Consider the following 21,035-nt stretch of genomic DNA (forward strand, 5'->3'; position numbering starts at 1 on the left):
GGAGGGAGGCGAGTCAACGCTTCGTGCGTTTCCTCGCCATTGATATTATTAACCGTTTTAACCAGATGCGATTCAGCCAGTCAGCAAAGACAAGGCAGCTGTACCAGTGAGCCTCATCAGTTGCCGCTTAAGCTTCTAGCATGCTTAGGCTCTCCTGAGGGACCCCGGTACGACGTCCCGTGTGCGTCACCACGGTCACGGATCGCGGCTCTGATGCAAAATGACCGTTTTCTGCTGATTCCGATGCTGGCGTCAGGCTTCTGGACCTGCACTGACAGCAGAAGAAACACAAAGCTGCTGCCGCTGCTAACTTCTGTCAGCATACACTTAAGGGACCGAGGGCTGCGGTTGAATGAGAAGAAATCGAAATGGCAAACGGGCAAAAGATGTGGGATGGTGGCGATGGAAGGAGAACACACACCAGGCCAGTCCTCAGCGGCTCACTGTTCTGCGCTGCATTAAACGTGGGACTGAGCCTCTGAATCCATCACTTGATTCCTACATAGTGTTGTATAAATGAATGAGTAAGTGAAGATGGTTGATGCGATGTGATTTTACTGTCATGTTAAATTCTGTTCACACCAGCTGCTGGAAAGGTATTTTTGTGAATGCCGTACACAAAAGGAATCCTACGTTGTTGTCAGTCAAGAGGAGAAGAGTTCTCGCCATCCATGCCAGTATTATTTATCAGACAGCTGGTAATGTATCTCACTCTCTCTTCCCCACAATCCCCCCTTGTGACAAGCCAACACAGCTCTCTTTAACTGGCTTACTGATGGAATGTCATCCAAAGACTGGGCCTAATTTCTTTGCGCCTCCGCCCTTTTATAGGACTTCATTTTTTAAATATCTCTCACACACTGCCACATTGAGTAAATCCTATTGCTCTATACTTAATTGTCTAATCCACCATCTTTGGTGGGTTTTCCTCATAATACATCTTTCTTTGTGAATCTTACTCCCGTGCCTTTTACAGAACTTGAGCAAATACACAATTTCTATTCTATTCTTGATGAATTGCTTCCAATGGAAGGGCAGTTCCAAGAATTTTCACAATAAAAGCTCCTATTTAGACAAGTTCGGGTCAGTATCTAGCAAATTTACAGATCATGATGCACAGGTAGGCCAACAGGCAGGAACAGAGGGTCCACGGTTATTTTGTCCCCCATTTCTGGACACGCTGTTAAATCAACAAATTGCTGGTCTAGGTTCGGATTAGTCATCAGATTTGTGAGATTAAGGGCACAATGAAGGTTCATAAAAAGGCATTTCCAAGTGGAAATTGACCACACTGTAGCTTCACAGCTTCATCAAACCGTTGGAGTCATTGTGGAGAGGAACACTGGGCGTTTACCTCCATTGGTTGACGGAAACATATGCCGTTATTATGCCTAAACTTGCTTCATTATCAGCTTCTGATCAAAACTGTTCCAGCCAATCAGAGGGGATCCTTACACTACCTCTCGCCAAAACACACGCACACTGGTGGAGTGCCGTCACCACTTTGTGCATACATAATGTTCCAGCATTCGAGAGGGTGGCAGATAATCTTTCAGCTGATGAGGGGCCGTGAAAGGGACATCTGGGCCGGGGGGTGCAACCACATTATACTTAGGCACTGAGCATGTGTGTGTGTGTGTGTGTGTGTGCGTGTGAATCCATTTGAGTAGGGAGTACGGGGCTTAGGTGTTATGCCAAAAGCTTGCAACAGTGAGAAAATAGTTTTCACTGGTATCTTGAAAGGATAACAGGCTAAACGATTATTAATAGCTGAGCTTATGTGATCTTAACCATTAATCTGGAATACTTTGAGGACTATTGGTGTGAATATAATGACTGTGGCAGAACACGCAGCAGATGGAGTGAGTACATAGCAGCCCTGCTTTCATTCATATTGCCTGTTGTAGACCTGGTCTGCAGCAGAGGTGCCGCCCGCACACTGTGGCACAAGTGTCTGAAGCCGGCCTCGCCATTGACTGGTCACACTTCTCTGCAGACTCTTCGCACGGGCACAGACGTTTGAATACCGCTGCATGCTTGTGCAGGAAAACCAACACAAACACTTGTGCTCACTCTCAACAACCCACTAAGCCCCTAACCTCACCCACCCCCAACTGCAGGTGCACACACACACATACACACACATACACACACACACACACACAGGCAGCTCTAAACAGCTGCACTCTCACCATTCGCATCCCTCAACGGTCTTCCAACAACTAGGCCCCCCAAAAATGTAAAACACACCGCTACAGGAACAAAAACCTGATAGAAAATTAGCATTAAAGTAGCGGGCTTTTATTTAAGATGACCATAGTACCTACCTGTTTAAGGCTATTAAAAGAATGCTACTGTGTAAAATTAAAACTTTTCTCCCAAACATCCCACAATAATGAGCAAACTCGGATCAGCTAACATAAGTGGACGGCTCTTGTCTAAACACTGTCTGTCCAATGAGCAGTGTCGCAGTTACACGTTAGCCTATTAGCCCGAGTTATATAATGCACAACCAGCTTAACGCTACATTTAGAGGCATAACAGAGCTTGGCAGAGCCGCCGCAACAGACAGAAGAATGTGCACGGGGAAATCTTTATGCATTATTTTTCAACAGATTTGTATTTGAGTGTGCATGTGTGTGTGTGCAGCCTGGACACTAGAAAAACAGCTGAAGGTCAGAAGGGGACAACAATAAGAGTCCGAGCAAAAAGGACAACCAGTGAAAAGAAAATGTCAATGAATCAAACACATTTTATAAAATAAATGCTCTAGTTGTCTCACCAATGTCGCTGTAGTTAGCAAATCTGCGTGGATGTCCATGTCGAGGACCGTATTTGTTGACATTATCCTCAAATTTGTGACCAATAATACGTTTTTTTTTTTGTGCTCAACATGTTCTTACACTTATGTAAATGTCATTAATACCAGCGGCCCCTCCTCCATCACGCTCCATCTTAGCAGCAAAGGGGTCAAGGAGAACAATAGCCAGTCCACTGCTCTGAGGGCATAACACTCGGACGGTGGGGGGATTTTTTTCATTTCTGTAGGAAAACAAACACCCGACAGGCTGAATCAACTCGGAGGGCGGGCTGAGCCGAGCAGATAAGATGAGGCACGGAGGGGGATGTAATTGAGCTCGATGTGGACGTACAGGCCGTGTGTGTTCACTATACGCGACCACTTGATTCCAGAGAGAGTTAATGCAGGTCAGATATGTCGATTCTAGGAATCTAGTGCTTAATAACAACCGTATCCTCTGTTCTGATTGCCATCGTAGGACATACCGCACCCCTGGCGCCAGATACTTAGTGACAATAACTCATTTCCTGACTGGACACAACAGGCAAAAAGGGATGGGCATGTTTCTCTTCATGACGCTGATTAGTTCAATCAGAGAAGATACACAGAGAGGCTTCAGGTTTTTGAGTGATTTCAGCCAGTAGAGACGAAACGACAAAGGACATCTTAAGTGGAGTGGCCTCTCCTCTTGTTTGTTTTTTTTGTTACAGGCCATAAAACACGTAGAAACGGATGCGATACCTCAGGGGACATAAAGAAGTATTAAAGCTATCCATCTAGACGGGAAATGTAAAGTGAGAAATAAAAATAGAAGGCTTTTTGCAAGTAAGATGGTGGTACTGTAATTTGTCCACATTGACCGACATGGTTCAGGTAATTATGTAATCCCCCCCTGACACTCGATAATTAGGATTCATGGCTTCGTGGGTAGAGGGGGAGGAAGTGTCTGCCAGCCTGAGCTTTTTGCTCTGACTGTAGAACATCTGACCAAACACATAAACCACTCAGCCATAACATTAATCAGTCTGGAAATCTGAATCATGTTTTATTTCCCCAAGCAGATTTCTAATGTGTTAAACGTCCAAAAACACACGAGAAGCAACAATCCCCTGCAGTGTTTCTCTGCAGTCACAATTGAACCGCCTCAAAAGCTATTTGGGGGCATTATTTAATCTCAAGTCAATCCCCAGCCAACAACAGCCAGGGATCAAGGCAGATTTGGTAGAACAACACGGACCAAAGAGCCAGCGGGGGAACAAAGAAAAAAATAATAATAATTCTTTCCCGCATAGCTTAAAACAAAAGGTTTCTCAGAATTCCTGCGATCACGAAAAACCTCTTGCAGCGTTTCCCCAGGAACCTTCCCACACTTTCAAAACAACACTGAAAAAGTGTCCAGCAGTCATCGGCCAATGAGGCGCTGACCGTACTACGGCTGCTGAGGTCAGGACCCCTGCCTCTGGAAACAATCGCACTCCCACACTAGTCTGAACGCTTTCCGCGTTATTCCATCCCTCCTACTCTGACTGCGGACTTATTAAAAGACAAATTGTCTGGAGGGAGTGCAGGTTGGTGGAGAGAGGAAAAAACAAAGAAAGGCTTTTGAGTCATCAGTGGCACAGGATCCGCCTCAGAGGGGTCAGTGGTTCACAGGAGAGTCATGATAGTAGTAGTGGTGCTGGTCAGAGCTGGCAGGCCTGCAGTCTGCAGCTAAAGAGGTCGCCTGCTGCTGAGTAACAGCACTGAGTGAAGGGACACGGCAGTATTTAAAGCTTCCTTGAGGATAAGCCAAGGGGACAGTGATGAAACAGCCATCTTCTAATATGTGTGCCAGCCTCTGATGGGGTCAAACGTGTACCCTAACAGATCCCGAAATGTGATCCGTCAGCAGCCTGGTGGGGCGGAGAGAGCGGCGGGGAGAAGGCAGCGTCTCCAGGGACGCGTGTGTGTTTGCGTCTGTGTGCGAGTGTGTGTGCAAGATCTGCATTTTGCTTTGGCTGCTAGGCAGAATAGGACAAACAGTTTAACGGAATTGACTGAGTGAGCACAGAAAGGAAAGCGCCAGGGCTGTGACTGGTAATACTTAATAAAAAAACACGGCGAGGTACGACTGAGAATTAAATGTTCATTCCTGTTGTTTTCTCTCTAATCTGGTGGACACACACACACACACAACACACACTTTAGGAGAGAGACTGAGAGCAACTGTTCTTTCTAAATTTGTCAGAGGGAGAGAGCAGAGAACACAACCCTTGTGCTTATGCGAGCATGTGTGTGTGTGTGTGTGTGTATATCAGAGAGCGCAGACAAGACCAGTCTTCAAGCCGTCCCCGTGGGTGTTAAAGCTCCTTCTCTTCCTAAATTGGGCCCCACCTCTTCTCCTCCTCTTTAGTAAAATAAACGGCCCTCTACAGTCCCACTATGTCAGGCCGCCCTACGTCCGACGTCTCGGTGTTTCCGTGAGCATCTAACAGAACATTAATAATGCACACAAGCACCAATAACACTCACGAGTGTGTCATCGGCACTACAGACGAGTTAATGCAGAGGCAGTGGGACTTTTGTAGGCCGGGAGGAATCGATTAACATGATCCTGCATGTAGAGAGGGGGCAGCCGCATGTGCATTTGTTTGCAAAGTGGCTGCAAAGTCAAGACAATAAACAGGTTGTTAAAGACAAACTGTGCACAAACAAAGGGTTATAACAACAGTATGAATTCCAGTTGTATTTTTGCAGCAAACTGAGTTCATACACCTCGTCTGGAAGGCGGCGCGGACATGCAGACAGCAATCTAATTAGAGCCGACCTCTCCATTCACCCCACATCAATAACAGCTTCTCAGTATCATTAGCCTGTAAATCACAGAGGTTGTTGCCCCCCCCTCATAGCTGGAGGTCACAGCCACTGTCCGAAGCTTGTAATGGATCAACAATTCAATGAGGAGAATTTAGGTTATTGATCATTTAGATCTGTGGGTCATAGCGTTGCCAAATCAGACGGAGATGTTGTCAGAGTGTCAGAGTGTTGGAGGCAACAGTAAACAGCGGAGACTGCAAATCGAGAACAAAAGCCGGGTGTTGTTTCAAATCAAGTTTGTTTTCTCGTTTACTCCAGAACTGTTACTCAACAGAAGAACAGAAGCCTCAGCGAGTCACCTTCGTACAAGATGGAGTGGCTCCTCAGAGACAAACGTTCACCATAGTAACGCCGAGAATGGTATGCTGTAAATCTGTCAGAGCAGAAAGAGAGAAAAGAGGCAGAAATGTGCACACGGTGGCTACTTCCACACACGAGCTGCCAGGTTTTGTCCTTATAGTCTCTGGAGGAGTGCTATAAAACCACTAAAAGAGAGAGATATACGAAGCCAAATTAACTACACCCTCATTTCACCGTTCGCTAACAAAGTGGAGAAGAAGATGAGGTAAAGTTCAGATGCTGTGCCCGTTACATTACCATAGAGATGTGGGGCCAGAGCTGGGAAACGGGGTGACGGGTCAGAGGGAATGCCCTACTGTGTGTGTATGCATGCATACACAAAGATAACATCCTGACGCGCACACACACACACACACACTCTCTCTTTCTCTTCCTCCAAGGGCACCAGAAGTACCCTCAGTGTAAATCGCATTGTCCTAGAAAAGCAAGCAGCTCCTCCCCTCTGAGCCGAAGTAAATTGAGAAGGGGTTTACATTAATGGGTGTGTGTGGGGGGGACCATCTCACGGTAATTCCGGGTGGGGGGGGTAAGTCTCCTCGAGAAATGGGTAGCCTATATCCACACAAAATTAGAAAATGTAAAAAAATTGCTTGGAGGGTTTAAGGATGAACAGGTTTAGAAGAAGCTACATGTGACCCTCTTGTAGGGAGAACGGGGGACGGGTGGAGGTTAAAAAGCTACATTTCAATGTTAACTCTTACACTCGCCAAACAATGTGTCGTTTTCTGAGGTGAAATAAAGAATGTCTAAAAGGTGGATTGGATTTAAACTACCGTGACAAGCCATCACCACCTGGACTTTCATGCACCAAATACCAGAACAAGCCTTAAGAGAATGTCAAACATTAAAAAATGTACTGAAAACACCTGGATAATAAAACTGAAGCCCAGCTACCATGGTTATTGTGACTATGTGATATAACATCTAGGACATTTTCCCCCAATTCACCGCAACCACAGACATGTCAGAACATGTCTGCTTTCCCAAAACAGCTTATCCCTCCGGGACTCCTCCGACAAAAGCCATATCAAGGTCAGTGCATCTGTACTCGTTGCCTTAGGAGCCTTAGGAGGTCCCGATGCATCTGCTCTGCAGTGCCGAGGTTTGGGCACAGCAAGCCCGTGTTCGGGGTTGTTTTCTCCTTGTTTTCCAGCCTGGTTCAATAAGCTATGCTGCATTGGCTCCCTGTGACGCAGGGTCCCGATCAATACTGGGTCTCGGGGGCAGCGAAGCGGGGAAGCGAAAGGACTCAACAGAGAATATGCTTCACAGGCTGGGTAATGTTGTGATCAAGTGTAGCAGCGCGGCTAATGCTGTGCAACCGTGTCAGTGTTGTTTTCCGTCCAACATGGGTGCACGCACTGCTCCTCACACGAGACCAAAAAGAAAGAAACACAACTCGCATACTGAGAATTTAACGCTGAACGGATCAATTGAAAGAGGCAAACATTCAGCGGCCATTTTTCGCTACTTTCTGGGATTTAATCCAGAATATAAACCAATAGATTAACCGATGATGGGTACAATCATTAGCTACAGCCGTACACACAGGTGAGTGGGACAGTGACCATCTGTGGAAAGACACCAGATCGAGGGGCACCCCATGGCCCCCATGGCCCAACTACAGCGCTCAGGGAGACAGCAGGATTACTTCTGCAGTCATGAACTCCTCTGTGAGCCATGTACAGTATGTGGTATGCGTGTACCAATCACTCGGAGCGAAACCATTAAGGCTAGCAAAGCACCGGCATACCAGATGAATCACAGAATACCTGTCAAGACGTGCACAAAATGATTTGCCAAAGGACAATCGGACAATCTGCTAAACATCAAAGCATGTTGCGTTACTGCTGCGAGCCTTCTGTGCGCACACGCGCACACACACACACACACACACACACACACACACACACACACACACACAGCAGTGTTATGGAGACACACACCCAAGACAGTACAGGATCATTAATCATAAGCAACCCAGTTCTGCTTCTCGTCCCATACTCTCATGTTCTTCCGGCCCGTCCATGGTTGACTTTGCAGATTCTGTATTTACCTCGATGTGGTGCAGAGGTTGCATGCCGCGGAGAGAGGACAAAGGGGGGGCTGGTGGGGGCGAGTGCATTTTGTTGAACTCTGGAGGTACACATACATATATACATACAAGACCAAACCAGCTAAAAGCCGCCTTCTTCATCTATCAAAATGCAGACATCAAATAAAATGAATGACAGGACATCTTACCCAAGTAGAGAGATGCATTTTCTTTCTTCACGTTGTCGTCCAGGTAGGTGGGCCCCAGGGTGTAGATCGGCGTGGACCCCATGCCCACAAGTATCTGGGCGCATATGAACAGAGTCACATACAGGTTGTGCTCGTTGCCTTCCTGGTCGCGGGGGCACGACGCCACGTCGAGCTCGCGCCCGCTGCCGTTGCCGGTCTGACAGAGGCCTTCGCGGCCCATCGAGGAGTTCACCTCCTGGATCTGGTAGGGCGGCGAGATAAAGTGGGGGAGGGAAAACAACGCCGCCCCTACGGCGATGATCACACCGCCCACAGCCAACCAGCGGGGCCTCTGGCCCCTGCCCCCGAAGTAGGAGATGAAGACCACCACCAGCAGGCTGCCGATGTCGAAGCAGCTGACCAGCAGGCCGGACTCGGAGCTGCGCAGGCTGTAGCGCTTCTCAATGGTGGTGATGACACTGCTCAGGTAGCCCGAAACCATCAGGGACTGAATGAAGGTCAGGTAGCACATGCAGAACAGGAAACAGCGGGAGTCCCTCAGGATGACCCGCGCATACTTCCTGGCTGGGATGCAGATAAGGCGGGTGAGAGAGAAACCGAGTTTTTTACCGCCAGCGGCCCTGCGGCCCTCCACGGGTAGAGAGCTACTGAGTCCCATCATGCTGGAGGCCGAGGGTGAGAAGTCCGTCCTGGAGGAGGGAGTCTCCGCCTGACTGGAGTCTGGAGTTTTGGACCGGAGCTCGCTGGCCTCCTCCACGGCCACACAGGCGCAGGCGGCCTTTCGATCTGCCGGACAGGGTCCGTTCAGGATGGGCAAGCTTTTGGACTTGAAGCAGGTCTCCGGGTCCATCGTATACTGGTCCTGGAGCTCACGGATCTCCAGAGACTCGGACAGATCGCTCCCCGTTTCGTCATTGTCCGATGAAGTCATGGTGCGGCCGGAGATGCAGCTTCTGTTGGCCCCTGGCTGCGCTGAAGAATCAGTCAATAACTCTACTGCCACATGAGGACACAGTGGAGCTGGTGCTGGAGAAAAGACCTGCCAGCGGGTCGGACCGAGCCCCTCTAGTTATGTGCATGTTTTATTCCACATAGCTTACAAGCCAAGAGGGATATCTTGCCTGAATACAGAGGAACATCAGCTTCCTTATCTTAACACTTTAGAATATTGTCTGAGGAGTGAATTTTCAATAAATATCTTATACGGTTAAAAAATGATCATATAAAGATAACAAAAAGGTGCTGTCTTGTCAATGTTCCCCCAAATTAGGATTCCATGTGGATTTTATGGCTCTTTGTTAGATTCATTGGGGGTTTTGTAGCCCTTGTCCCATAGATGTGCAGCATCCTATAAAAAAAAAAGGATAAAAACATGAAAATAAAATGTTAACACGTTTCAAAAAATGTTGCTACTTGCAAAGTAGACATGAATACATACATACCTAGAAGTAGAGACAATAAAACCGCTTTCACTTCTGGCTTTATGGTAATATGTCCACCCTGGATTAAACTGGTCACTTCATAACGATAAATCGCTAACGCTAGACACATGGAAATATCACAATAAAAACAAAGAAAATGTACCTACAAGGCCCAACAAACGCATATGTGTATAGGTGTGATACTGTCGCAGCGGGGAACCTTAAATAACAACGAGCGTTCCTTTGTCAAAACGAGAAATATATCTAGAGAACAAAAGACCACGCTGTCCACAAACGTCTCACTCATGACTTTGAAAAGAAATTTAAAAAAAACCCGATTCAGCACGAGACATTTCTGAAATTAAGCGACGGTAAGTCTCGGCCTCGACTAAAAACGGCGACAAATATTATTTGACGTAACTTGAGTGAAAGGCTGGTAGGTTCAGAGGGCTGTAATACTCACACAGGACAGAGGGAGGTAGCCTGTTGTTCTCACGGAGCGGCCACTCAGCGAATGAGGTCTGTTTGATGCGGATGGCTGCTGCTGGTGGGCAAATGCTGCCTTCGAGGGCTGTTGGAAATTGTAAAATTCAGAGATCGAAGCACCAATAAAGCGGAGGGGGAAACGCTGAAAGAGGTTTGATCACTTACACTCATTAGTACATACATATAAAAGGTGATATAGATGAAGATTATACAAAGTGATTTACTAACACATTTATTAATTATTGATATTATCCATGTAGACTTACCCTACTGCTTTTATAAAGTAGCTTTGTGATACTTGAGCTCTACAATTAAAAAGAAAATAATCAACATCACACATGTCTTGGTCTTCTTCGCTTTTTTTTTTTTTTTTTACCAAACACACAAAGATGTGACAACTCTTATTTACAACCTTCCAGATACACTGAAACCCAACGAGGAGAAGGTAACTGGAATGCAGCAAACGTGCGTATGAATTATTTGTGTCCTCAGACACATTGGGACTTGTAGTTTCTAACGTGAACAATGTATAACTGTGATGAGAAACAGCGACTCTCTGAGACATGGCATGTGTGGAAATGCCAGTGCATTCATATTTTCATTCGTTAATTTCGATTACTGTATGACATCGTATACCAGCATGCCTTTCGGCCCATATGGTGGCTTGTTAAGCGCATATGGACCGCACGGGACCCTTGCTGACCCAGCAGTGATTGGTAGAAAGGATTCTGATGGCCATTGCAACAATACATTTGGTACATTTATAAGGTAAACATTAATAATATTGTAATATATAAATAAAGGTAATTGATTCTGTATCTGTCTACATAAACATAAACATTTGACACTATATTTTTGAAAGGTAAAATGCCACTGAATGGAGATTAATTGGAAAACGTCGTTGCTGACAGAGAATTAACTTGCACCTTTTTGTAGAGAGGGAGTTGACTCCCAGTGCCTGTCAACAGGATGGATGACTTACCCCAAGGTCATTAATTCATTTCCTGGACTAAGTAGGCGGGTGATCAATCCCGCTCCTCCTCCTCCACTCCTCATTCTGATGCTCTTTGGTTCCTTCTTGGAGGAATAGTGTTTGAACGAAACCTGAATGTCAAATCTCTGCTTCACTACCCAAAATTGGTACGTGTGAAAGCAAATGTCTAATATTTTTGTGACGTCTCCTATCATCAAAAACACTTTGTTTTAAACTAAAGTGACACACAAGCTTAGATTTTATTCCCCAAAGTGTGAAGACTCATGCAGTCCACCACCTTGTTGGTGCCTGATGGAGAAAGACTGTCTTTCATAGGGATCAGTGAGAAGCATCATGGTCTATAGAGGCCTCTGTGGCCTCTGTTCAGGGGTTTTAATGTCCCTCTCTGGCTATCAGCATGCAGAAGGCCAATCAATACCAATCAATACCTCAAGCCACCATGAATACAAAACAGCACAAAGGGAAGAGAGGAATTATTCCACAAATAGTGGCACTGTATCATTATGGCAAATCATTTTGCATATTTTGAAGTCCAACACAATACTGCATCTCTAATTCTTTGCAATCAAGTAGAAGGAGTTCAAGAGGAGGAATATGCAACACACTGTTTATATTCTTTGTCCACAGCAGATTTATTTTTGCCAGACAAATGCCATTGAGTTAGAGAAGATAGGGAAGTTGCAGGGGCATTCAGTTCTCCCAGAGTGTGACTGGAGACAACAGGAGTGGCTGTCTAAAGGTTAACATGTTCATGCTTCTTATAAAATAGTTCTAATGTAGAGTACAGTACAGCTTCAGAAGAATCAGCTGCAGAGGAACAAAACGTGTCTGTTTTTGGTGCAGAAAAACAAACACAAAACTTCCCGTGTGAAGGAGTGAACCAGTACAATAGAGACTGAACAAGCATGCCTGCATTTTTAAAGGGGGGGGGGGGGGGTCGTTACAAAGCTTTCCTTCATATCTAAATGTTTCCCACAGTCATCGCCAACCGTTATTGCTGCATTGCATTTCTCATAATACCCAGCAATAAAACAGCCTCTTATTAGAGCAACTGTAAAAATCTGTTTATCGCTCATAGGGGGTCAGAAATCAAATCTATTTAAAATATCAATATTGATGGGCATAATTCAGACCAGTGTTATGCAGAAATTGATCGCTCCCCATTGAGCTGGCTCTTCAGATGGTGATGAATGTTTTATAGAGAGAAAATTCAATCAAACCCAGAACAATTTACAGTGTGATGGAGCGATGCACTGATTTCTAAACTGCGCACCGCTTCCACAAAGGAGAGAAATACAACACCACCCCCTGGTGCACGATGTAGTTCAATGAGGCCAGCATCTGCCGAGCGGCTGTGTTTCTGAACAAGACCAGTAGATGGCGCCCAGTCCTCAAGACTGTAAGCATCAAACAGAGGGACGGGTTGCATCATATGCAGGTTGGGTATTTCTCTGGTTACACTAATATTGCATATAAGGCTTTGATTTTAATTAGTAAAAGATCTATGAACGATGTGTTTACCAGGTGCACAGTCTAACCAAAGTTTGTATCAAGTTGCATCAATTTTGATCGATCTTTTGAATCTGTGCCTTACAAATGTACATATAACCATTATGATAGAGAGCTGTGTTACCACTTTAAATGAATTGAAAAAAAAGGAAAAAATGGAGAAAATTATTTTCTTTAATTTCATAAAAATTGATTGTTAAACTGGCAATATACATATTACTTTTTATTTTATACGTTATTTACCGCCAATGACATTCAGCATTCCTTTGATTAGGGCATTTAATTTGGTTTTGTCTTCCTTTTCCACATATAAATATTAAATTTACTCTTTCCAATGTTCCAAAATGCTTGTTGCAAAGATGTTGTGCTTGTGAGATATCTTCCTGTCAGTCACTGAGTGATTACATCATCACCATCATCATCCTTCGCCATCATCTGCAGCCTGGTCCGACACTTCCCATGGCCTTGGGCCGGTCTCCCCCTGCTCCATCCCACACTCTTCCTGTTAACCATCCCAACTCTATTGACATTACAGGAATCACTAATGAAACACAGTCTGTTTCTCAGCTCACCGTGTCTGCCTGTGGAGCTATTAAAGGGCCTCACACACAAACCTATGCAGACATGTGTGCTCATAAATATACTGTACGTTCCCATCCCCCCAACAGTTCACCCATACACACAGCAGTCTTTTCCTGTATGTGTAGCCTTGGTTATCATATCCACCCAGTAACATACGGGAAAATGCAACGATGACAGACATTGAAGTGTTTGCATCTGTAACTGGAAGTCAGGGGTGCTTCTAGTTCCAGGACTCCAGGATACCTGCCTCATAAGGAAGCATAATTAAACCTGAATAATCAGCGGGCTCTTCATCTCAGGGCCTCTTGATTGTTTTTTTGCATCATGAGAAGAAAGGTGAAGGAAACAATCCATCCGTCTCTGACTGTTGCACGGCTTCATCAGCTAATGGCTTTACAACAGCACTCAAAGATATAGGAGGACTCTATGCTTGAACTATAACCCTCTGTGGTACTGTTTTACCACATTCTGTTTACTGGAAAGGCATCCTTTTAAATTAGCAGTCCTCCTTTGTGCTGCATTCTAAGGTCAACATTCTTGTGATGTGGACAGACTCCCTGGTCTGCTGTCGGGACTACTCCCCAAATTAGGTTACCCATTCAGAGGGGCTTGCAACTGGGAACTTTGCAACCCAGAGAGCGGCTGATGCATATGAATAAGGCAAGCAGATCAGGACAGAAGGGTGGTGTAGTAATTGTGTTAAAAAAAAGTGCAAGGGCCCCAAAATAAAGACCCCCAGTATAAACCTGCGGAGCCCCCCTCACTGTGCAGAGCAATCCCAGCAGATTGGGCCCCATGCTTATGCAAAAGTCATCACCCCCATCCCCTCTAGACCCATCACCCTCAACCCTTGGTAGGCCAGGTCACCCAATGAGCGGACATACACACAGGACCCTCCATGACAAAGACTGGCTGAATGTCCCTTTCCTAATAAATCACCAGGACATTAATTAACAAATATGTTCATTGGTAACAAGAGCACAATAGCTCCATTGCCTGTAGAGACTTTTAACAGTGATAACACAAAGATGACCTGAGAATTCCCCCCCCTGCTGAGGGGAGAATTGGAAAACATTTGACTGATTATGGATTACTGCAATGCAAATTTTTCATATCAAGAAAACCTGAAAAAAGGCAATAAAAGTCTTAAATGTTAGAATATAGCATACTCCTTCTTCTTGTGGGGAGTTTACTGATTTAATTTCAGTGTCTAGTATAAAATAGAATATTTGCAGTCAGTTACACACATCTGCCATCTCACTTTAATCCAACATAGCTAAACTATTGTATATTACATTATTATTAAGGTTTGCTATCAATCTTGCACTGAAAACAGCAATGGCAGCTCATCTTACAGTAATCAATAATCAAAGCTACTTCTTTTGAATCAAATCACCATCTCAATACTGGTTACATTTCTTCCTCGTCAACATTGATGACGAACGAGAAAAAGACATGTGTCAGTCATTTATTTTAATTTCAATCAAAACAGAAGTGCACATGCAAATAAATGAGCTCAACTCATGTTGTTTAATAGACTGATGGGCCGCTTCTAGTATTAGTTAAAAAAAAAGGCAGTTTAGCTGCATACTCAGCATGACTGTCCTTGGAGAAGAGACCCTGGGTTTACTGTAAACAGTGGGGCTGCTTCAAGCCCTCTTCAATTCCCCTAACACATATGGAAATGGGCCATACCTTCAAGGCTTTGTCCTCCTCCAAGAGCATCCACACAGCCTTCACACTGTTAAAGGAGGGACTGCCAAACATTTCATATTCATGGGCCACAATACCTCCATATGAATGGGAATAATTGCCCTTTAGAGGCTTAACTGAAGTATGTATGCAATTTTCAGGCCCTTGGGCTAAGGTGATCAGCCACCTAAGCAAGAGGGTGTGCTCTATCATCTGTTGGAGGGAAGGAACATCTGACCGCTCTAGTATGTTACATAGCTCCCAATATTATGTACAGTATGTATGTGTGTGTGTGTGTGTGTGTGTGTGTGTGTGTGTGTGTGTGTGTGTGTGTGTGTCAAGCATCGCTGTATCTGTGCAGATTCAGATTTTTATCTGCTGAAAAGAAATGCGAAACTTGTGTTTGTTTTTGTTTAGAAAAGGAAGGACGAGTGAAATAATTCAACACATTACACCACAACAAACACCTTTTGGATGCAGAACTTTGAAAGGAAAAGAACTCATCCGTCTGCTGAAACTAATGCAGCTTTGCCATTGCATATTTTTCTTCCCAAAAGAAAACATGTTTCCATTGCTGAATGAAATAGTTCTGATATAACAACATCAGATAACTGAAATGTTCTTTTTGGGACAGCTGTTGATCGTGAAAACATGTATGTCACCCAGCTGTGGTGCACCTCTTCTCCTCTGTGCAGGGTGGGCCCTACTTGGATGAACCTAAAGGGAAATCCCCTTCCTATTGTTGTCATACCACCCTGACACACATCAGCCCCTCTGAAGCCAAAGGTACTTGAGCGTGTGCCTTCTTAACCCCTAATGAGGATCCTTGTGCCCAGCTCATCCCACTAATTACCTTCTAGCCATACTGTAAATGGGCCACTCCTGATAATCAGCCTAAGCCGGGAGGAAGGCTGGATGGAAGCGCAGACAGAGGGAGACATGGATGGATAGGGGATGAAAGGAATTAGGGTATTTCAATGAAACTGATTAGCTGGGACCAAAAGCCCCAGTTTGACAACTTGTTAAGTTTTGATGACATCATCCCTGATGCTTACGGTGGATCTGAGCAGCTGGTTGATTTCTTTTTCTTGAGTGTGTTTCTGCTTACAGAGTTGGGTAAACTGTGCTGTGTTAGCAGTGCAATAACAACTTTTGCATGTCTGATTTTGTACTGAACAAACGTTCACTAATTAGGTTTTACAGTCGTTCAGAGTGTGTCGCAATGAAGTTTTCTGAATCATAACTTTGAACACATTTGTGGAATTAGTCTGTTGATATTTTATATTTCCTTATGGTCAACAAACAGCACCCTATTACAATTATTGCCTTTAGCTAAAGCCTGATACAGCTTATTGTTTTGTATGATAGGGCTCCATTATTGTCTAAAAACTATTAAAAACATCAACAAGTTACACTGTTGCACTGGCTGACATATTCCTTTGTTACAATAAACATGGGCGCTGTAGTTGTTTTTTAATCAAACCCACATACATTAACTTTGTGCCGTAAATACTCAGTTGTGAACCAAACCGCTCCAAGAGGCTGTCTCTCTTTCAACCCCCCTCTAGTCCCCAATAACAATACTATTTACTCCGCTTGCTAAAAACTACAATGCCCAAGAAAGTATTTAGACACAGGAAAAACTGAATTTGTAGTTAGGTTCTTGAGACACAGCTGCTAATAGGGCAATGCCTTCTGCCCCCGATCCACACACACACACACACACACACACACACACAATGCAGCAGTGTTTGCACTGTAATTACTGCAACACTGTCTTTGTCTGGACCATAATCCGAGGGATCCATTGTTGGTCATACGTGCCTCGTCCTTCATTATTACCAATACTTGCCCTCCTCCTTTCCACTGAAACCGCCCCCAAACCTCCTCCAAAAGGCCGTCTCTCTTTCACCCCCCCCCCCCCTCCGCCCTGCACTCAAGAGAAGTGTGCTGCACCACAAAGGCACTAAAAAGAGGCACAATTAGCCCCGACAGTAAGCCCCGGTGTGGGCCAGGAAGCATGCCGCTCAATGGAGACAAACTTTTATACGACACTTTAATGCAAACACTGGAGTGTGCTGCCTCGTGCCTCGGTGCAAAGAGCGGGGCCACTCTCATCACGGCCCTTTGTGACCGAGAAACAAGTGGCCATTCATTTTCATTTATTAGTTACCCATTAATTGGGGAGGCGGGAAAAATAAATCATCAGTGGGCTGTGCCTTTAATTGAATCCCATGCTAGTCAGTCAGAGATTGCTCTGTCAATGATTATATGGGGATCAATACAGTAAGGGCAATTGCTATCTGAGATGGGGTGTGTTTTTTTATACTGTAAACCTCTTTGAGAAAAACCTTGAGAGCAAATAGAGCTCTAGTGTAGTAGAGTAAGAAATCTAGTTTCCCTCTTACAAAACAACTTACACAATCTTACACACACACACACACACACCTTGTTCTGCCCTTGTTTGGGCTGCTGAGCTGTGTCGGGGCACTTCAACAGGTCTCCACTGCTGCTACGATCTACACTGCAGGACCCACATTAATGATCGGCAGACTTAAATAAACCCTCTGTGGTTGTTCTCTATCGATCAGGTGATCTGGCTATCAGATAAGCTAACAGATCTATGAAGGACTCGTGCTGTAATTGAGTTGCTCTGAGGGAGTGTGTTCAAGCACACGTGTTAACAGGCACATTGCATGGTGTGCTCCTGGAGGATTATCAGCACACTTCAGGCACATCGTGTTGCTTTTGTGTGTGTGTGTGTGTGTGTGTGTGTGTGTGTGTGTGTGTGTGTGTGTGTGTGTGTTTGTGTTTTATACTGGCGACCCAAATGGGAGCTGTGCTCCCTGTGCTAATTATGAGTTGTAAAGCGTGTTGTGATTGCGGTTGTTGGTTTGAGTCCCAGAGGGGGATCAGTATTCAGTCTGTCCACTGCGCTGTGTGATTAGAGAGACCGGGGAGAGGAGGAGGGTAACGTTTAGGTTATGATGTTGGACCAATGTGGAGAATCCCCTCATATGTATTTATTTTTTGTCATTTTGTTGTTTTTGACTGGAGTACATGCATCTTGAAATTCATCAAAAAGTCCCAAAGATATTGAGGACAACATAGTCTTCTTATAAGGACAGGTTAATGGATATGCCAGAGATCACTGAAGAAAGACAGACTTGACCCAAAGTATGGATCAGGCAGCTATAACATTACAAAACAATGGTGGAAAGTTGATTAATGTAATGGCTTGCAAATAGCCAGGAGATATATTCAATGTAAAAAAGAAAAACTGAAAAAAATACATACTGACATCTGAGACGTCTGGAAACAACTATTTGTTCCATATTATGTTATTTTTGCTGCCAGGTGTTAGTTGTATTAAATATGTAGACTTCAGAGGGTTTCCTAATTAAGTTTAAAAAGTAGCCATAGTGCCATAAACTGTTATTGTGTGTGTGTGTGTGTGTGTGTGTGTGTGCATGCATTCATGCCACTTTCATGCTTCTGTGACCACCCGTGACACTAATTTTACCTGTCAGCTCCCTCACCACAGCAGCCCTACCGGCGACATACACTGACTAACACACACACACACACACACACACACACACACACACACACACACACACACACACACACACACACACACACACACCACAATCACCTGTCCGTTCAGAGCTCTGCGTCCAGCAGGAGAAGGGTTACAGGACAACAACAGTCACAGTCTGGGAGCTGCCTTCATTAGATGTGTATTTTTTTTCCGCAGGAGTAGAAGGGACAGTCTAATGGTCAGGTTTAAGGCTAATAGGGCACAGGGGGATAGGAGCACCTGAGTGAGGCACATATTACAGACACACACTGACATATTAACGCACGGGGTGAAGCAGGGATGACACACAAAAGAGAATAAAGAGGCATAATAGTGATTGTTCTATTAAAGCACTTGATAAGGTAGAGGGGAAAGTAAATTAACTTTCTCTTTAAAAGGCTCAGTCCACATATTTTCTCACTTTTCTTTCGAGCAATCGAGCTGTGCAGAGAGTTTTATCTGTGGAGGCATTTTGATTGAAAGTGGTGCCAATTATTCAAAGAAATCTGTGGAGCCGTGACTTTGTTTTTACTGTCGCAAAAGGATATTCACTCATTGCGATGGTGACAGAGACCTGGAAACCTAAATGTGAAACTACCATATGCCTTGGAGCTAACATGAAGAGATCACCAGAGATTTTTCTGCTAAATCCTGCCAGTGATAACCAACATCTACACTTTTCCAATTTTATTCTCAGTTTAAAGAGCGATTTAAGAGGATCACTAACTCTATGAGTATGGTTTTCAGACAGACTTGAATAACAGTGCTTTAAAACAGCTTCTAGAACAAGATGCCTATCGCAACTTTCTGACCCTGACCTTATAGAGCAGCTCCAGTTCGCATAACTCTCACACAGTTACCTCTGTGGTAACAGCGAGGATCCACATCTCAGCCTCTAAATCAGGGCCTGCAGCCCATTCGGGCTTTCCCAGCCTCTCTCCTCCTCCTCCTCCTCCTCCTCCTGCTCCAGACAGAACTGATGGCTTTTGTTTGCAGAGGAGCATCATCGCTCACAGCTGCTGCTGTAAATCTGGCCAGCTTCATCATGTCAGCCAAGAAAGCCAAATGAGCTCACCCTTTTGGCCTCACCTCTGTTGCAGTGGTGAAATATGGAGGATGACGATGATGATGGTGATTATTGGTGATTTCCTCAGTCATTAAGGGGAGGAGGGGGATTGTTGTTCTTTGTCTTGTTTATGTGAGGCGGGTCTACTCAGGGCGGGATGAATTGTCTGTCCTCGGGTCACTGTTTGGATCACCTGGCTGATTGTATTTCAGCTGTTGATTAACTGGCTGGATTAATGCGAGAGCAGTTTATGGAAGAAAAGATAGAGCGATTGATCGAACTGTGTCGCTGCTCTGCCACTGTCTTAATAAATCTGCGCTTTATAAATGGAGCACTGAGGTTCTCTATCTCTTTCCAAGGCGAACCCTATAGACCCCTGCTCTTCTCCTCTCTCCTCATCCCCATGTTCCCTCTTCCTTTAATTACTGTGTTCATGCTTGACGGGCACTGATGACTTGATTAAGCCTGCCGTGTGCAGTTCCAGTCTCTACCCTGCTGATGAATGAGTCTAAAGCTTATTAACTTACTTGTTCTGATCAATAAGGCGCTGGGCTCGAAACGCTGCAAGGACAAGAGAGGAAACTGCTGTGCTGCTGCTCCTCCACCGCCGGCAGCAGGGATGAAATCAACACACATGATTAGCGTGTGTAACCAATCCTGCTGCTCTGTGGAGAGAGAGGGGAGCACAGCTGGATTGATTTTCCAGACTACTTTCAGTTGCAGAGGCGTTAGAGTCAGTCTTTCCGTGATTTTTATGATAAAGATTGCTACCTTAGCAAACATATTAAATTATTAAGGTTGAAATGTATCATGCAATGCTAATTAAATCAGCACATAGCGTAAAAAAAGAGCCCGACATGGAGGGAATTTGAATGGAAAGTCAAAATGTCCCAAAAAAAGATACAAGTTTTGGGTGTTAATCTGACTCTGAGCAGCACTTCTTAACTTTGGCATCCTTTCTGCCAACACATCAGACAATACGTTGAGTTATCTATTAAGAATTTGATAAAGGTTAATAAAAAGATTATTTTGATTGTCTTTTCTATCTTTGTGTTGAGTAGTGTCAATTAAAAAAGTTCAATCGACTTCACATGCTACTAAATAAACTGCCAACTTGTTTTGGAGCTCTTTTACCGTTTGTATCACCCACAGAGGACACCGCTCATACATTAGCTCCCATTGGAGGCCTTCTGACAGCATCCAGGAGGCAGCGGATGAAGAAGGGTTACATCTAAACCCTATTCCCCCGAGGAGGCCCTTCAGCACCACCAGGGCCTTTAGAAATGAGAGGCTCATCATTGAAGCTAATTTGACCTCCAATGGAATCAGCCGGCGTGCATGTAGCCCACACAGCGCTGAACAGATATTGTTTGAAGGTGACATCTTAACTGATAATCCTTTGAACAGGAGATTATGACTGAGGAAGGTGCCATGTGTCTGTCTGC

At 44.7% G+C, this 21,035-nt stretch overlaps 1 protein-coding gene across 1 annotated transcript in view; it reads right to left on the reverse strand.

Annotated features, from left to right (window-relative positions):
* Window positions 1–9,191, reverse strand: part of slco5a1 (solute carrier organic anion transporter family member 5A1) — a 31,269-nt gene extending 22,078 nt beyond the window's left edge. Inside the window, exon 1 of the mRNA XM_076080721.1 lies at window positions 8,261–9,191. Within this exon, the coding sequence (XP_075936836.1) occupies window positions 8,261–9,191 (931 nt within the window). The remainder of the gene's footprint in view (window positions 1–8,260) is intronic.
* Between the last annotated feature and the right edge of the window lie 11,844 nt (window positions 9,192–21,035).

The sequence above is a fragment of the Anarhichas minor genome, unplaced genomic scaffold, assembly GCF_050575085.1.
Source record: "Anarhichas minor isolate MPS153535 unplaced genomic scaffold, ASM5057508v1 ptg000074l, whole genome shotgun sequence".
NCBI classification, from domain to species: domain Eukaryota; kingdom Metazoa; phylum Chordata; class Actinopteri; order Perciformes; family Anarhichadidae; genus Anarhichas; species Anarhichas minor.